This window comes from Podarcis melisellensis, assembly GCF_964234715.1.
Source record: "Podarcis melisellensis genome assembly, chromosome: 12".
Classification (NCBI taxonomy): Eukaryota; Metazoa; Chordata; class Lepidosauria; order Squamata; family Lacertidae; genus Podarcis; species Podarcis melisellensis.
The window spans coordinates 26,483,528-26,499,541 of NC_138544.1; the positions used below are offsets into that span (position 1 = coordinate 26,483,528).

Here is a 16,014-nt window from a genome sequence, read left to right on the forward strand (position 1 = left end):
TAGGGGTGGGCTTTTTAAAAAAGCTCTGTCCATACAGTGCATATAGGTTGAGCTGTGGGTGAGTGGGCGGGTGGTAGTGGTGGCCATTATAGCCTCTCTGGTTTGCAAATTTTCCCATGGGCCCTTAAGGTCAAATACTGTATTTTTCACTCTATAAAACACACCAGACCACAAGACGCACCTAGTTTTTGGAGGAGGAAAACAAGAAAAATAATATTCTGAATCTCAGAAGCCAGAACAGCAAGAGGGATAGCTACGCAGCCGGCGTTCACTCCATAAGACGCACACACATTTCCCCTTACTTTTTAGGAGGGAAAAGGTGAGTCTTATAGAGCAAAAAATACGGCAGCTCTCAAAAACCCCTTCTGCTACTTGCATGGTATTATATTGTTTAAGAGTAAAGCCTTATTTTGTTCCTTTTGGAGAATAATCAGTGTAGTTAACACTATAGCGTGGGGAGTCTAGCATGTCATCCAGAGTGGCTGGGACAGCCCAGCCAGACGGGCACGGTACAGAAAATAAATTGTTGTTGTTGTGATGCTGATGCTGCTGATGTACTAAGACTCCTATAGAGCAGTTGCCACTTGGTGGCCCACCCGTGGTTCTGAGGAAAACGCCTTGGCTTTTTGGTACTTTAAGGCTGCTATCCTGTACACACCCACCTGTCAATCATATGGGGTCATTATGATATTAACATTTGACCAGTGAGGCCAATCCTGATAAAGATCTGGCCCTTGGAGCCAAAAAAGGTTTTCTACCCTTAACCTAGATTATCAAGCTTGATGACTCTATTCTTCTTTTGAAAAACAAAACTCTGTTCTGTGGCCCCATATATACCAATGGCACATTAGAATGGTGACTTGGGTGTGAACTTCATCTACTGCTATGGAGCCTCTTTGGAATCATCCACTTGTTTGACGCTAGCTCTTGAATTAATCATCAAAGTGTTATATAGAAATAAGTATGAGTCTTGTGCAGAAATGTTAAACAAGGAGCCTATTAAAATACTGCCTTCTTTTGTTCTACTGCTCTGTAAAGCAACCAATGCATTTCTGGTGTAAATTCAACATAATTACACATAAACAGCACTGTGCTGCTAATAATGTAAAAATAATAAAATAAATCCTGCTGTAACCTTCATTCACTTTTTTTATTTTTAAGCCCACCACATTGCTGCATAATTTATTGGATGAAACTCTTCTTGAATTTTATACACCAGCACGTGGAACAGATTTGTATAGACAGGTGGAGTGTTTTCCACACCTGGGAATAAACCTTAATTAAGATATAAAACATGGTTCATTATGGGAATTTATCTCCTTTGGCGGCTTAACTCATTTCCTGTGTGACACAGGAGAGAACACAGGCATGTCAATACGGGAATCTACTCTGAAAACGTGAGCCCAGTTGAAATAAATGGGGCTGGTGCCAGTCCAGCATTTTGAGAATTGGATCAAGTCAGAGCCAGGAAAGAGTGCATGTGTCACTTCTGCTTTTATGACAGTTTAATGGTTCCAATCCTTTTACAGCCTCTCACTTCCAATTTACCATGTGCATGTTAAGTGCTTGCCACTGCAAGCTCCCCTCTCCTTTCCACAGACAATATGCCTAATGTACATCAGCTGCACTGCATTGTTGCGGAGAGGAACCGAATGCTAAATGAGCAAGGGCTTTTATAGAAATGAAAGCAGGGGCAAAACTGCTTCATCGTGGGAAAATGGTGCCAATGTCACACAGTCTCATAGCTGCCTGCATGCATATTTTACAGAACACTGCATTCTGTTCCCCCCCTAGGTATATTTAAAATTTTAGGATTTAATTTGTTCGCCCCTGCTTCGATAAGTTTCCTGCAGTTGCACGCTGCTGCATTTTAGTAAATATATTACATTGGGATGGGGTGAGTTTTAAAACCAAATGTGTGTATATATATATTTTTTCTAAACACAAGCATTTAAACTCCTTAGTGTTAAGTTGTGGGTGAACATATCAGACAACACAGCGATTCTTCAAACAGCTCTGATTTATTCACAGGCCAGAACAGAACAGAACTGAAGGGTTCAGCCAGCCTGCTTATATAGTGCTCCACTACAACGCAACTGTAACACTTTCTGTAACTATCCAATCACTGAACGTCACTTTCAATCCCTTATTTGCATATGTGGACCTGAGTGATAACTATCTACAGTATCCCCCTGCTAGCCCAGGGTGAGAACTTCAGTACATAACACTTAGGGTGTGCAGTTTATTTTTTAAAAGATTATCGTGTTTGAACTAAGGATTTGGAGCTTGAGCTAAGTTCTAAACAAGCAAAGGCAAATACGGTGGTACCTTGGTTCTCAAACTTAATCTGTTCCGGAGGTCCGTTAGAAAACCAAGGCGCAGCTTCCAATTGGCTGCAGGAGCTTCCTGCACTCAAGCGGAAGCCTGTTGGAAATTTGGCTTCCAAAAAGCATTCAAAAACTGGAACACTTACTTCCAGGTTTTCGGCGTCCGGGAGCCGATTTGTTCATCAACTAAGCTGTTCGAGAACCAAGGTACCACTGTAATCTAAAATACTGTTTCCCTGGAAAATTATTCTGATTCACTTGTTGCTTATTACCTATGCCCCTCCTGCTATTTCTGGAAGATATGAAGCAGGATGTGTGTGGATTTTGCAATGGATGTGATCTCTTAACACACCATGGAAGGTTTTTGGTGAGATCCGCTTCATATGTCATAAAAGAGAAGTGTAAGCAGTGTGTACTTTCCCCCCTACTTTTATCATAATTTCAAACCAACTTGAAGGCTTTGTGCATGGGAGTGGGCAATACTTGTATTTGTGTTTAAGTATTTGGAGATTGAGGAGCTGTGCCACTATCTGATGCTTCCGGTTGTTGCTGCTGTTGTCATCACTTTTGCTCATTCCAACCATTTTTAGCATTTTGACATAGGCTTATGTAGATGTAAACATGCCTAAAGGTTGGGGAGTGAGGGATGACAGCTGTTTTTTATGCTTTGACACACTGTATTTTAAAACCCCATGTATAGCTGACTCTTTTCACTCTTGGACCACGGATGTTTGGTCAACCCAGAAATGGGAACTCCCTTCTGACTACGTTGGAAATAAGATTACAGTGGTACCTTGGGTTACAGACGCTTCAGGTTACAGACGCTTCAGGTTACAGACTCCGCTAACCCAGAAATAGTACCTCTGGTTAAGAACTTTGCTTCAGGAAGAGAACACAAATTGCACGGCGGAGGTGCGGTGGCAGCGGGAGGCCTATTAGCTAAAGTGGTACCTCAGGTTAAGAACAGTTTCAGGTTAAGAACGGACCTCCAGAACGAATTAAGCTCTTAACCCGAGGTACCACTGTACTTCAGTATTTTAATTTTACGTATTTACTGGTCTGCCATGATGGCTATCTGCAAGCTGTTCTAAAAAGTTTTTTTCCTGAGATGCACAAAATAATGGGGAAAAGTTCTCTTTCACTGATATATTTTGAAGAATTAAAAGAACCTTGGGTGGGTGGGTGTGGAAATGGATGGTTACTAGTATGTGCTTTGCAGTGTTCAACACAAGAGAATTCTTGGAGATTGCAGGACAAAACAAAACATGCCAGTGTTTACTTAAGATGCTTTGCATTTCATGGCAGCTACCATGTGACTTAGTTGTTACCATGGTAGCTATGCATTTTTCATTCCCTAACTTCCATAAATGCTCAGATTGCCCTTGTTGGGATAACTTATTCCCTTCTTGAAGTTGTATACCACTGCGCAGAATAATGATAATGAAAGCAATGCCTGGAGAGAGAGAGAGAGAGAGAGAGAGAGAGAGAGAGAGAGAGAGAAATGTGCTCTGTTTTAAACTGATAGAACTATGGATGATATATAAAGCAATTTCAGTTATTTTAGTTCAAACAATTATTCTAGTTTTAAGCTCCCCTCCTCTTTTTAATGAAATAAAACAACGAACAAATTATTATTAGAGGCAACAGTAGTAAAGGTAAGATAGCAATGTACCATTACTATATTATTAGTGGTCCTCAATAAATGGCATATCAAGAATGTGTTATCCACAAGCCCCACTGACGTAGGTGGATTTTTAATTGGCATTTGTATCTAGTTCGATAGGAAGGATAGCAAAGCTTCTGGAACGAAAAGAGCAGGCAAAGTGTGAGTATTCTGTGTAAAGATTTATTTAGCATCATTATACTGATGAAATATATCTTAGTATTACTGCACAATGAAGTTTTTTATTCTATCTTTTTTTTAGCTTTAGTTACACAGGAAATGCCAAATCCTTGTAACTAGAGAGAAACTGATAAAATATTTGGAATTGTACTATCCCGGAACTGACGTAAAAAATACTGCGCTACATAATTTCTCTCACAGAGGAATGGCAGAAATGCCAGATAGTAACGGGTGGTGTGTATGTGTGTTTTAAGGAATAACGCAATGCATTTTTATTTTTGCTCTGTGTTTGCAGTGCTTTGAGATAAGGAGCAATCCTGTCTGTTTCACAGAGCTACTGCGGTGGTCTAAAATAAGCAGTGTGCCTCAAAATGGCAGGAGCACTTGATAAATCCCGGATAAGATGTTCCTTTCCCCCCACTGTGTGAATGTTTCTGTGTGATGTATAATATTGTTAATTTTCAAGCAATGAAATATTCTTCACTCAGCCTCAAAAGGAGAAAAAGCACCTTTTTATCTCCCTTGGTGCCTTCAAATACAAAAGAGATTGAGCCCTCATTGATATGCCAAATCACACAGGGACACGATTGAGCATTTAAAAAAAAAAAAAAAAGATTAAGAAATGATGAAATGCTCCTACAAGGAGAGTGGGGCAGGGTGTTAATTCCCTTCTGGCTTCCTGCTTACGATATACCCTGTGATAGTACAAACAGAGCTTCAGCTGCAGCAGCTTAAAGGAGTAGGCCTTGGGATGTAGGTAGAAGGGTCCAGCTGTACGCCGCTGACTTCTCAAATCCCAGTCCCTTGCCGAAAACCGACATGTGTAATTGTAGCAGATCAAGGTCCATAAGGGGAAGTGGTCTTTAACAGGCACAGTGGTTTTCAGGTGGTCCTTCTGTTCCTATACCTCCTAATAAGTCATAAGGTAAAGGTAAAAGGATCCCTGACCATTAGGTCCAGTCGTGACCGACTCTGGGGTTGTGACACTCATCTCGCTTTATTGGCTGAGGGAGCCGGCGTACAGCTTCCGGGTCATGTGACTAAGCCGCTTCTGGCGAACCAGAGCAGCGCACAGAAACACTGTTTACCTTCCCGCCGGAGCGGTACCTGTTTATCTACTTGCACTTTGAAGTGCTTTCGAACTGCTAGGTTGGCAGGAGCAGGGACCGAGCAATGGGCGCTCACCCCGTTGCAGGGATTCGAACCGCCGACCTTCTGATCGGCAAGTCCTAGGCTCTGTGGTTTAACCACAGTGCCACCCACATCCCTCAATAGGTCATAGGAATGCCTTTATAACGAGTGGGTCCATCTAGCTCAATTTTGTCTGTGCTACTTAGCAGCGACTCCCTGAGGTTTCAGGCAGGGGACACCCCCAGTTTTGAGGGTTGAACATGAGAATCTTCTGTATGCAGAACAGATCCTCTGTCATTGAGCCATGACCCTAAACCTGCCTTTCTTCACCAACATCTCTCAAAAAGGTACCTTACACTGGCTTGTTTGGACTGGGTTGGGATATTGCCTTCGCTGTAGATAGAAAAGCAGCACCATGGATCCTGCTGCCGTAATGTGACCTTCCTGCCTGTGGCTAATACTAGCTGTGAGAGAGCAGGAGACAGAGTGAGTGATTTTCATCAATACTGTCGCAGGGAAGGAAAGAGTTATACCCTCTTGCCTATGTGCCATGTTCCTAATCCATCCTTCCCCTCCCTGTGCCAAGTTAACACGTTAAAACAATAAAATAAAGAAAATTCACAGAACTTTTCAGTGATACGCTACAGTAGTTTGGCACTTAAGAGTATTAGAGAAACAGAACACCATTTTCCTGTGTCTAGGAGCCTAGATATTATTTCTGCTCCAGTCACAGTACAAGGTTTGAAAGTCTCTAGTACTTGGGCTTATCCGCTCATACCTGGTACACTCTTGACTGGAAAGAAAATAAATCAAGAAGCCAGAGTAAAAATCAAAGTATGCATCTCTATCCTTTGAAAACCATAATAGTTTTTAAATGCCATGTAAAGATGTCATAGTATTTTTGAAAAGGTTTCCAAATCCCCTAAGGTATTGCTGGATAGTAAGGATTCTTCTTTCAGCTGGGTATTGCTGATGTTTTCGTTCTTTATTTACTCAAGAAATAAGCAGGAGGTTCAGAGAGCAGTGCAGGCCTGATTTTTCTCCTTTATTTATTCAATGAATAAAACCGGAGGTTCAAAGAGCAGGGCAGGTCTGTACATATTCCTTGCTTCCTGCTCAGGGATGTACAGTGCAGCATTACAAATAGAGCCTGAGTTGCAGCAGTTTAAGGGATTGGCCCTTGTGACATAGGTAGAAGGGCTGTTTGAAGGCTCCCCCCACCCCTGGAAGGGGAAGTGGTTCCCACTGAAACCACTGTTAAAATGATGGGGGGGGGAGAGAGAATGCATCTTAGCAGTGGTTGCCACCTCCCAGAGCAAGGCACGGCTCATCGACTTGATAAGCGGTAAGAATGCCCCTTGCTTCAGCAAAGGAACAATTGGGAGTATGCAATCCAAAGTTTTAAACCAGCTACAGTCATACCTTGGATCCTGAACGCCTTGTGACTCGAACGTTTTGGCTCCCGAACGCCGCAAACCCGGACGTGAGTGTTCCGGTTTGTGAACGTTCTTTGGAACCCGAACGTCCGACACGGCTGCTGCAGCTTCTGATTGGCTGCAGGAGCTTCCTGTGCCTTGGTTGTCGAATGTTTTCGGAAGTCGAATGGCCTTTTGGAACTGATTCCGTTTGACAAGCAAGGTACGACTGTATAAAGAATACAGGACCTCAGAACAGAAACCAACTGAAAGCCAGCATTAAAACAGCAATAGAAAATGAGTTGAAAACCACCAAAAAAAGCAAAACCAGGAAATAACCTTGTGCAAGACCATACAAATATGCCAATGGTATGAGGCATAACAATGCTGATGGTGCTCCCCCCCCCTTTTAAAGGATTGTAGGAGTGGTATAGCAGAGGAGTGATTCATCAAAGAATTTAGAATATTCAAATAGTTCATAAAATAATGCAGACTTAAGAAAATCTCTTGCTTATTATGTCACATGACCCACCTTGAGTTCTGATGGTGTTTGCAGTAGCACATTTCACACTACATTTCCTGATGCCATTAACATTCTGCCCCATGAATTTTGGGGAGGGAAACTTATTTTCCCAGCAACAAAATATTAGTTTGAATGCTAGGAAGATGGTATATCCTCACAACAGAAGAACTATACTCAACGGACTGCACTTTTATTGAGATACAGACAAGTAATTGGGAAAGGTCCTTGCTATCCACACTGTAACTTGCCTAGAAGTTATTAAAGTAATTGCCTGTTTATATTACGTGAACTGACTTCGAATTTTTGGAAGTATTTTTATAATCTCTAGGAGATATTGTTGTAGTATCTTTTCATTCGGAAGACAATGTCCTGGGGTTGATCTTGGAATTGCTGTGAGCAAGCAAGGATACTTATGCAACAGCATTATTTTCATTTTTAGAATTTATCTTAAGCCTGGGCCAGCTGCTGATGCACTTGTTTGCTAAGCACTTTATTATGAAAAATGAGTCATTGCCCTGCAGACCGATGAAAAGCAAAGTCCAGGTGGTGGGTAATTCTCAAAGGATTAACACGTACCCTATGTGCCTCAGGTGTCACCATAAGTGCAAGTTAGTTTGAAGTTGATGAGACTTCTATTTAAAACTTTTTGGGTCTTGCTGCTTACATAATGCAGTTCCTAGCCATGTGACATTACATTGTGTAACTGTGGGTCTGGATCCCTGGTGGTTTTTGTGCCTCGGGAAGAGCAGTAGAGGTATGAGGAGACAGACCAGAGGCTGATCTGATCTCCAGACTGAGAAGAGTGTGGAGCTGAGGCAGGGGAAGTCATACAAAACAGGAATTGTGATGGATTGGTGACGGAGCAACCGCTTTACCAGAAGCACAGTCCTGATCCGGTTTCTCTCCCATCCCCAAATACATAGTAAAGGTAAAGGGAGCCCTGACCATTAGGTCCAGTTGTGGCCGACTCTGGGGTTGCAGTGCTCATCTCGCTTTATTGGCCGAGGGAGCCGGCGTACAGCTTCCGGGTCATGTGGCCAGCATGACTAAGCCACTTCTGGCGAACCAGAGCAGCGCACGGAAACGCCATTTACCTTCCCGCCGGAGCGGTTCCTATTTATCTACTTGCACTTAGCTGTTCCTAAATTGCAGGGGCTGGGGGGGGGGGGCTATGAGATCCAGCCTTAGCCAGGGATCTCCCTATGCCTGGTGTAGTTTGGACCTGACTTTCCTTTGATCAGCCTTTATCAAACATTGATAATTAGGCCACAAGAAGACGTGGAAACGACTCTCCCAATAGTCACAGAAAAATAGACACAAAAACTGCTTACTGCCTATCACCTTGAGGGAAAGTGCTCAAGGCACAATTGTTTGTTTATTTTAGAAACATTCCTTAGATGCCCTTCATCGAATGATGGTGTATAAAAGAGAGAAGAAAATGCAATTCACAGAACGTACAAATGCTGTTTAAAATGCAACAACATAAAAATCCTGAAAGAAAAAATGCAGAATCCCAAAATAATTGGCGATTTTAAAATTGCCTGTGCAAATAGGTAGCTCTTCATCCAACAACAAAAAAGCTTGTAATTCAGTGTCGGGATTGCTTTATTTACACTTTAGAGTGTTCAGAGCCCTTTGTATGCATTATCTAACTGTATTTTTTACAACGGCCCTGTAAGGTTGAAGTAAGCAAAAAATGTAAATCGGTTTTTGTCTCTGTTTTGCAGATGGGAGGGAAAACAAGCGTGAGAGAAAGTGGTCACTTAGTCATAGGAAGGGCCATGAGTTGGACCTCAGGCCCTTAGCCACCCTGCTTTAGTTTTATGACATGCATTTGCGTTTACATATAAAACCAATAAACGGATATAGGTGGAGCAAGTGTGGGAATTTCTGGCCTAGATAAATTGCTTCTAAAAGGATCGTTTCGATTCCTCTTACCTTCGCTTTCTTAAGTAAAGCCTCTTTGTATAGTCTATGTGAAAAGAGGTGAACTTGAGGTGTCTTAAACATTGTTTTACTTTCAGGTAATTGTTGTCCACTGGTTTGGGAAAATAATTTAAAAAATAATCTGAATTCATCCTCCCTGCCTCTTGGATTTTCCTTGCCCACTTTACCTCAGTTACAACCCCAGATTGCATAGGTACATTGCAGCAGTAGGTAGTGGGAGAAACACTGGATGTATTTTCTTCTTAAATAGTATAGTTTTAGTATACTTGCCAATTAGTATGGAGGGTATCCGCCTCCCCACCCCTTGTTCCATTTGAAAGGATTTTTACTAATTATGTCTTTATAATAAAGTTGCTGCCAAAATGACAGCATCAGCATTATTGTTATTATTATTTAAAAGAAGTGCTTTGTGCATGCATTATTTCACTTGATCTTGTGTTTAAGAAAATATTGACAGCAGAGCAGTTCTGATTTGTTTCAGATAGAAAGGATTTTCTTGTCTCGGCATATTTTGATAAATGTTGATATTTCATGATGGCTGCATTTTCTAAAGGTAGGATGAGGGCTTTTCACTGTACAGGTGTATGTCTCTGTCACGGAACAGCAATTTCACTTAACCTTAGCATTAAACTTAGCATTTAATGACTTCGGGCAGGATGGGGGAAGGCAGCAACAGAGATGGGGGTGCTTATCGTGCCTCTATGGAGGGTTTTTTCTGTAGTGGAAATGATATTCAGAGTGTAAGCCCCCCAGTGGAATTATGGGTAGTTCCTGTCCATGGCAAGAGAAGACGTTCTTCTAGGACCCTGGGAAATGCCCATTGCCACCTTCTCCTTGTGCATGGATAGGTTTGAGGGGTCCTGGGGAAGGGGAGGAGGAGGAGACGAAGAAGACAACGAAGAAGAAGCTGAAGGAGGAGGAGGAGGAGGTCGAGGTCCTGTTCACAGCAAGTAGGGGTATGGCTCTACTCCCCGAAGCCTTGCTCATGAAAGCATTTAATCAGGAGTGCTTTGTGAATGTTCCTACTTGTGACATAACATTTCAGAAGCTGCACTACATGGTTTAGTTTCCTTGGGAGGAAGAGCACTGGAGACTTAGTAGCCTGGTTCAGATATAACTTTCCTAGCCCAGCAACAAACCATATAAATAAGTTGGAATTCTTGTTACTAAATATACCAAGAAAAAAGCGACAAACCATAGCAAGAATATGTAGCAAGAATAAGCAACAAGCCACAGCAGTCTTTTTCATCCCTTTCTACACTAGAGTAGACTTTCTGGTTTGCTAAAGTGCTCAAAGGTGCTCTCTGTGATCAAGCCAGGCGCGCGCTTGCCCACACGCACACACACACACAGGTACGTTTCCTTATGAAACAGATGAACTTCTACTTCAGCGCGTTTCAAAATGGCAAATTCTAAATAGCTGCATTTATTTTAGCAAAATTGGGAGGGAGTTTTGTGCCACCTTAATAGCTGCATTTATAACAGCAAAATAGCATAAAAATGGGTGGGCTTTGTGGCATCTTAAAGAATTTAATTTATTGTGACTTTTTAAGGCTAGAGCCTGCTTCATCTGATGTTAATTTATACTATGCTAATGATGGGAGCGCTGTTTGAAGAGATGCTCTATATAAATTGTCTGCATTCTGTATGCACCTGCCCTTCCACAATTGTTGAATTATTTGCATTCACATTTAAAATTTTGTAGGGTCAAAATAAGCAGAAAAGAAATACAGGAAAAAAAAATACCAACTGAGTGAATTTTTTTGTCAACAGCTTTCTCAGATACTTCCCTTTTAGAATTAAGCAAAATGAAGCATCTTAAGTTAATGAGTTGTAGCCAACAAAAGTGTTGCATCAGTACAAGGACTTATGTGTGTGCAGCGGGACTTCTATTCCCGCTCCTCTCCCTGGGTGTCTCCCAAATCTGTTCTGGTAGTTTCCCTGACCCTCCAGCACAGATTTTGTGGGGGGTGAGGTAGAGAGCAGGTGTAGTGGAATTTCTGTTGCACAAGTGGAAGTCATTGCACCAACAGGACAACTTCACTGAGTACAACCCAATTTTGTGTTTTTATGTTGTGAACCACCCTGTGATCTTCGGATGAAGGGCAGTGTTCAAAGTAAGTTGTGAATTGTTCCATTGATTTAAATGTGTTTGACCTAGATTAGTAAATACGATATATCTATTGCATGACTTCCTAGTATGGCCTTAATGGTGACACTGTGGGTTTGGATGTCCAGAATGCCTACCTGGACACTTAAGGGGTTCAGAGAACTCCAGACAAAGGAGGCTTCATGTTCTCTATTACAATACAGATACATATATTGCTTGGGTATGTCCCACATTATGTTGCCTGTACTTCAAGGGTGGAGAATATTTTTCAGCTTGAGGGCTGCGTTCCTTTGTAGAAAACCTTCCAGGGACTGCATGCTGGTGGTGAGCAGGGCCAAAGGCAAAAATGGTTGGAATTGTTGATGTGACTTTTTCCCTGGCACAGTAAGCTGCATTCTAGCCTACTATTCCTACTCATTCTTCTTAGCTTTCATAAACTCTAATATGTTTGCAGAACAGGCTACAAAGACTTCTTACAGATGACTAATTCATGCATATATATCACCTACGTAATACCTTACTTGCATCCAAATGTGCAAACTGTCCATTGGAAACCATTGTATTTTGAAGATTTGACATAGAACTATATGCAGATGTCCTTAGTGTTTCCCAACCTTGGGCCTCCAGCTGTTTTTGAACTACAATTCCCATCATCCCTGACCACTGGTCTTGCTAGCTAGGGATGATGGGAGTTGTAGGCCAAAAACATCTGGAGGCCCAAGGTTGGGAAACACTGCCTTAAAGAAACCACACACACCCCAATTTTTTTCCCAATTGTTACCACAGCGTACAGAGTTGGATGAAAGAGTTTTCAAGCCATTTCCAATACTATGCCTGAATGACAAACCAGAGAGAGATAGGTTTAATTCCACATGTATGAAGAGAAATGTAAGATCACTAGCATCTGACTTCTGAATATGTTGCCTTTTGAAAAGAGCCCTCAGTGCTACTGGTACCTTCAAAAGCTGCTGGTTTAGTCCCCCCAATGTACCTTTGCCTTATCACTCAAGGTCATGCCCTGGTACCAGCATCAGATTGTGAGAAGGTGGAAGAGTAGACAAGCGTTAGATGCATCAGCACTATCTACTTTTGCTGTGTCAGTTTCAGCAGATGCAGCTGTGAAAACAAGTTTCCTGCTCTGCATGGCCTTATAATAAAGGTATTGCTTTTGTTAATGGATTTAACTTACAGCCTTTTAAAAAAAAACCCCAAAAAATTTTGCTCCGCTGCCTCCTATTACAAAGAGCTCCCTTTTGTATTTTAAAGTCACTGTTCATGATTCAGAAAGTCAGTGTATAGACTTGTGTAGTTTGAATACCTTATTTAGTTAACACAGTCACTTGAATTGGTCTTTTATCTCTCTTTTGTTCTTGCTGGTACTTAAATTGGCAGGGTCAGATTTTCTCTGGAACTGTCCTGCATACTTTTATATAACAGGGAAGGAAAGTATTCTAACTGGCAAGTGTAAGCAGAATAAGTAGCATGTATCTGCTGTAGTTTATTATTGAATACGCTTTATGCTCAAGATAACTGAGTCATATATCCAGTTAATCAAAAGAGACCTGCACAAGTTAAAACTTGCTCTGTAAAGGGTCCTGGTTAGTTCATTTCATTTAGGGGCATCAACATTTATACTGGACGTGATCCAGCCTAAGTCCCACTTAGTGCTTAACTTTGGCTGACTCATGCACATAACATTCCCAATGACCTGAACATGAACTCTGGCTGAATTGTGGACCCACTCGCAGTGACCCCCGCCCCAGGGAGCAAAGGACTAGACAATGTAAGGTCTGCATAAGACAACATCCCAGGGTTAAAAATTGTCCACAACTTTTATTGATTACAGTTGTAGGTAGGCTTTGGTTCAGGCATTGGGTATATGTTCATTCTCAGCCTCCAGTTGGGGGGCTAACACTTAAACAGTGTCATGCCTGGGATTATAGGACCTCCTCAAGATGTGGGTCTACCTAGGTGGCCCTCTGAGGCCACTGCCAAAAGCCAGGTGCAGCCAGCCTTCATAGCCTGGCCCTCTAGCCACCTGATTGGCCAATTTAAAACCCAGTGCATGGCGGGCTATTGCGTCCTCCTTTGCCGCCGGCTGGGGGAATTCCCCAACTCCCAGCCACATGATGGGGAAGGCTTTGCTTTGTGGAGCTGAGGCCTGCTGTGACGTGCCGCAACTGCCGCCCACCCAGAGACTGGGTAAGGGACCATTGTTTATGGTGGCTCTCATGAAGAAAAGTTGATTTTTTTTCTGATAAAAGGAAGCAAGTGCCAATCACTTATGTGTGCACACAGGAAAACTTGAGAGGGGAGAGTTACTAATATTTTCCTTCTGACAAAATTGTGTCATACCACCTGAGGACCCCAACTATTAGTGGACTTTTGAAAAGACAAAAGGTGGGTGCTGAAGAACCTTTATCTATGCATGTGGTGGTTTGTATCCCAACCAGTATTGTTTGTTCTAATTATTTATTAGTTGCTTTTCAGGAGCAAGTCCTCACAAAGTGGTGCATAGAGATAAATAAAACAATAGAGACCTCAGGATTCCTTACTCATTTACTTTGTTTTTATAGATCGGAGAAATAAATGGCATAGAATAAAGTTCCAGTAGTGAAAAAGGAAGTTTTCCATCAATTTAAATGATCTTCATTATTTACATAGTTTTTGTTTTTAACTGGAGATGCAGTAGCTTATATGTGAGAGGAGTGCTGTTGAAAGCCTATTTTTGCAGGTATAGTTCAGTGCCTCTATGAGCATCTGAATACTTTAAAAAATGAATTGAAATCTGTGTGCTGGGACTTCTTTTTAACGCAATAATTTTTAGGTTATGGTCTACTCTTATCTCATTATTTTATGGCTATGTTATAAATTGTAGGCAACAAAAGCATATACCATGAAATGAAAGTGCAATTATGCTTCAGTATTCCTGCAACATGATGTCTTGCTAATGTCCCCAGGGAATTTTTCAACAAATACCCTATGTTAATTACCTCAGTACCTGTATGTCTGACATGGCAAAAATCTAATAATTGCAGTGTGTGTGTGTGTGTGTGTGTGTGTGTGTAAGGGAGAGAGAAATTAGTAGAAAAGATGTTCCTGAATTTACAGCTCTTTGGGGTAAGACCATTTTTGTGTGTGCAGGTTCCTCCAGTGTCTAACAGAGCATGATTCTACTATTCATTAGTTTCTGAATTCCTTCATGCCATTAAGATATAATGGAGAAGAAAAAGGTTAACCATCAAATGACATTGCATTGTAATGTTCCCCATCTAACATAAATCTTCTCTTGCAAAGGGCCATTTTAATTTTAGAATGCCAGTTTGATAACTATCCAATGTTTGTATTCTTTCAGGACGTACAAATAATATTCCTGCATATTAAACAGTATCACTGTAAGCCACATTACTGTTAACATTGTACTTAATTAAAATATAATTAGACTATGGCTTTTGCTGAGCCTCTTGCTACACTGGGGGGTTTCTCGGAAGCTATCAGAAGGAACTAATGGGAGCCTTTCATCCATCAATATGTTTCTTTATAGACTATTCAGTCAATACCAAAGCCTTATTAGGAGCTGTATCATCACCCATTTTGTGTATATATGCTATATATATATATGCAGCAATAGTCATGCTCAAACCTTCACATTTAGAGGACTTATGGTGGAAAAAGTCATCAGGGTCATCTGTGAAACCCAGATATAGCTTTGCATAGGATTGTGGTCATCTGTTTGCACATCTTGTCCAAAACCTTTAGAAGTTTTTGTTTCCAAAAGTTAATTATTGAAGTTGTGAGTTTTAAGTGCAGGAAACAATATCATGTGGGGGGGGGGGGTGTCTGACTGGCTTCATTGTCTGTCCCAAAGAATGAAAGTAGCTTCATCAGACTGTATATTTTGTTTCTGTAGCAGCTGCACCTTTGTTGAAATGCTGTAAAGTATGTTTTTTATGACTGTAAACTGCCTTGGCAGTTTAATTTTATTTGTTTAGTCGTTGGCCACATCAGTAAAACATAACATGCATTAAGCGGAAATGCTCAGTAACAGTGAACAGCAGCCCATTGAAACAAACTGGAAACTGGTAAAGATACTAAAATTCCTTTCTTGTTATTAACCACCCGCTTCATTTATGCGCTTGAATATTGTATTTTGCAGTTAAAGCGTAGACATACACTCTCTGTGCCTCTGGGAAAGGGGAGCTCTGCTAAAATTCTGGTGCATTGTGAATTTTCAGAATGTAAATCAAGGGCAGTGACTGCTGCAAACCGCGGCACTGAGAGAGAGGGAGAGAGAAAATGTAGCTCTAATCAAGGCTTCCCCCACCTTCCTTTTGTCAGTCCCTGGAGATTTCACTCATTTCTCTCTCTCTTTGTCATTTGTGCCCCTCTCCAAATTAAAGCTGGATGATGAAGTGACTACTATTCAAGTGAAGGAACTGGACCAAGATGTGCTGGTGCTTAGGAAAGTGTCGTCACATAGCCCAGCCCCCACATCAGGGAGTGCCGAGAGTGATTGGAGGTAAGAGTTTTTTCCTTGGGTGCTCAGACACAGCCGCGCTCACAAGCTGACTGCAGAGCTCCCCTCAGCAGCCAGATGAACTCGGTTGCTGGCAGCAGAACTGAAGGGGAAAGGCAGAGCAGTATGTAGGGGGAATACCTTTGTTGTTTTTGCCCTGCAGTATGGGAAGTTCCAGGCTGAGGATCTTTGACCCGCACAT

General features: G+C 41.7%; 1 protein-coding gene across 4 annotated transcripts in view; it reads left to right on the plus strand.

Moving 5' to 3' along the window:
* The window catches only part of RAPGEF5 (Rap guanine nucleotide exchange factor 5), a 134,960-nt gene that overhangs the window by 54,364 nt on the left and 64,582 nt on the right, over nucleotides 1-16,014 (plus strand). For all 4 annotated transcript variants that reach the window (XM_081883194.1, XM_081883193.1, XM_081883195.1 and 1 more), the window contains exon 10: nucleotides 15,697-15,815. In XM_081883194.1, coding sequence (XP_081739320.1) covers nucleotides 15,697-15,815 — 119 coding nt within the window. The remainder of the gene's footprint in view (nucleotides 1-15,696; nucleotides 15,816-16,014) is intronic.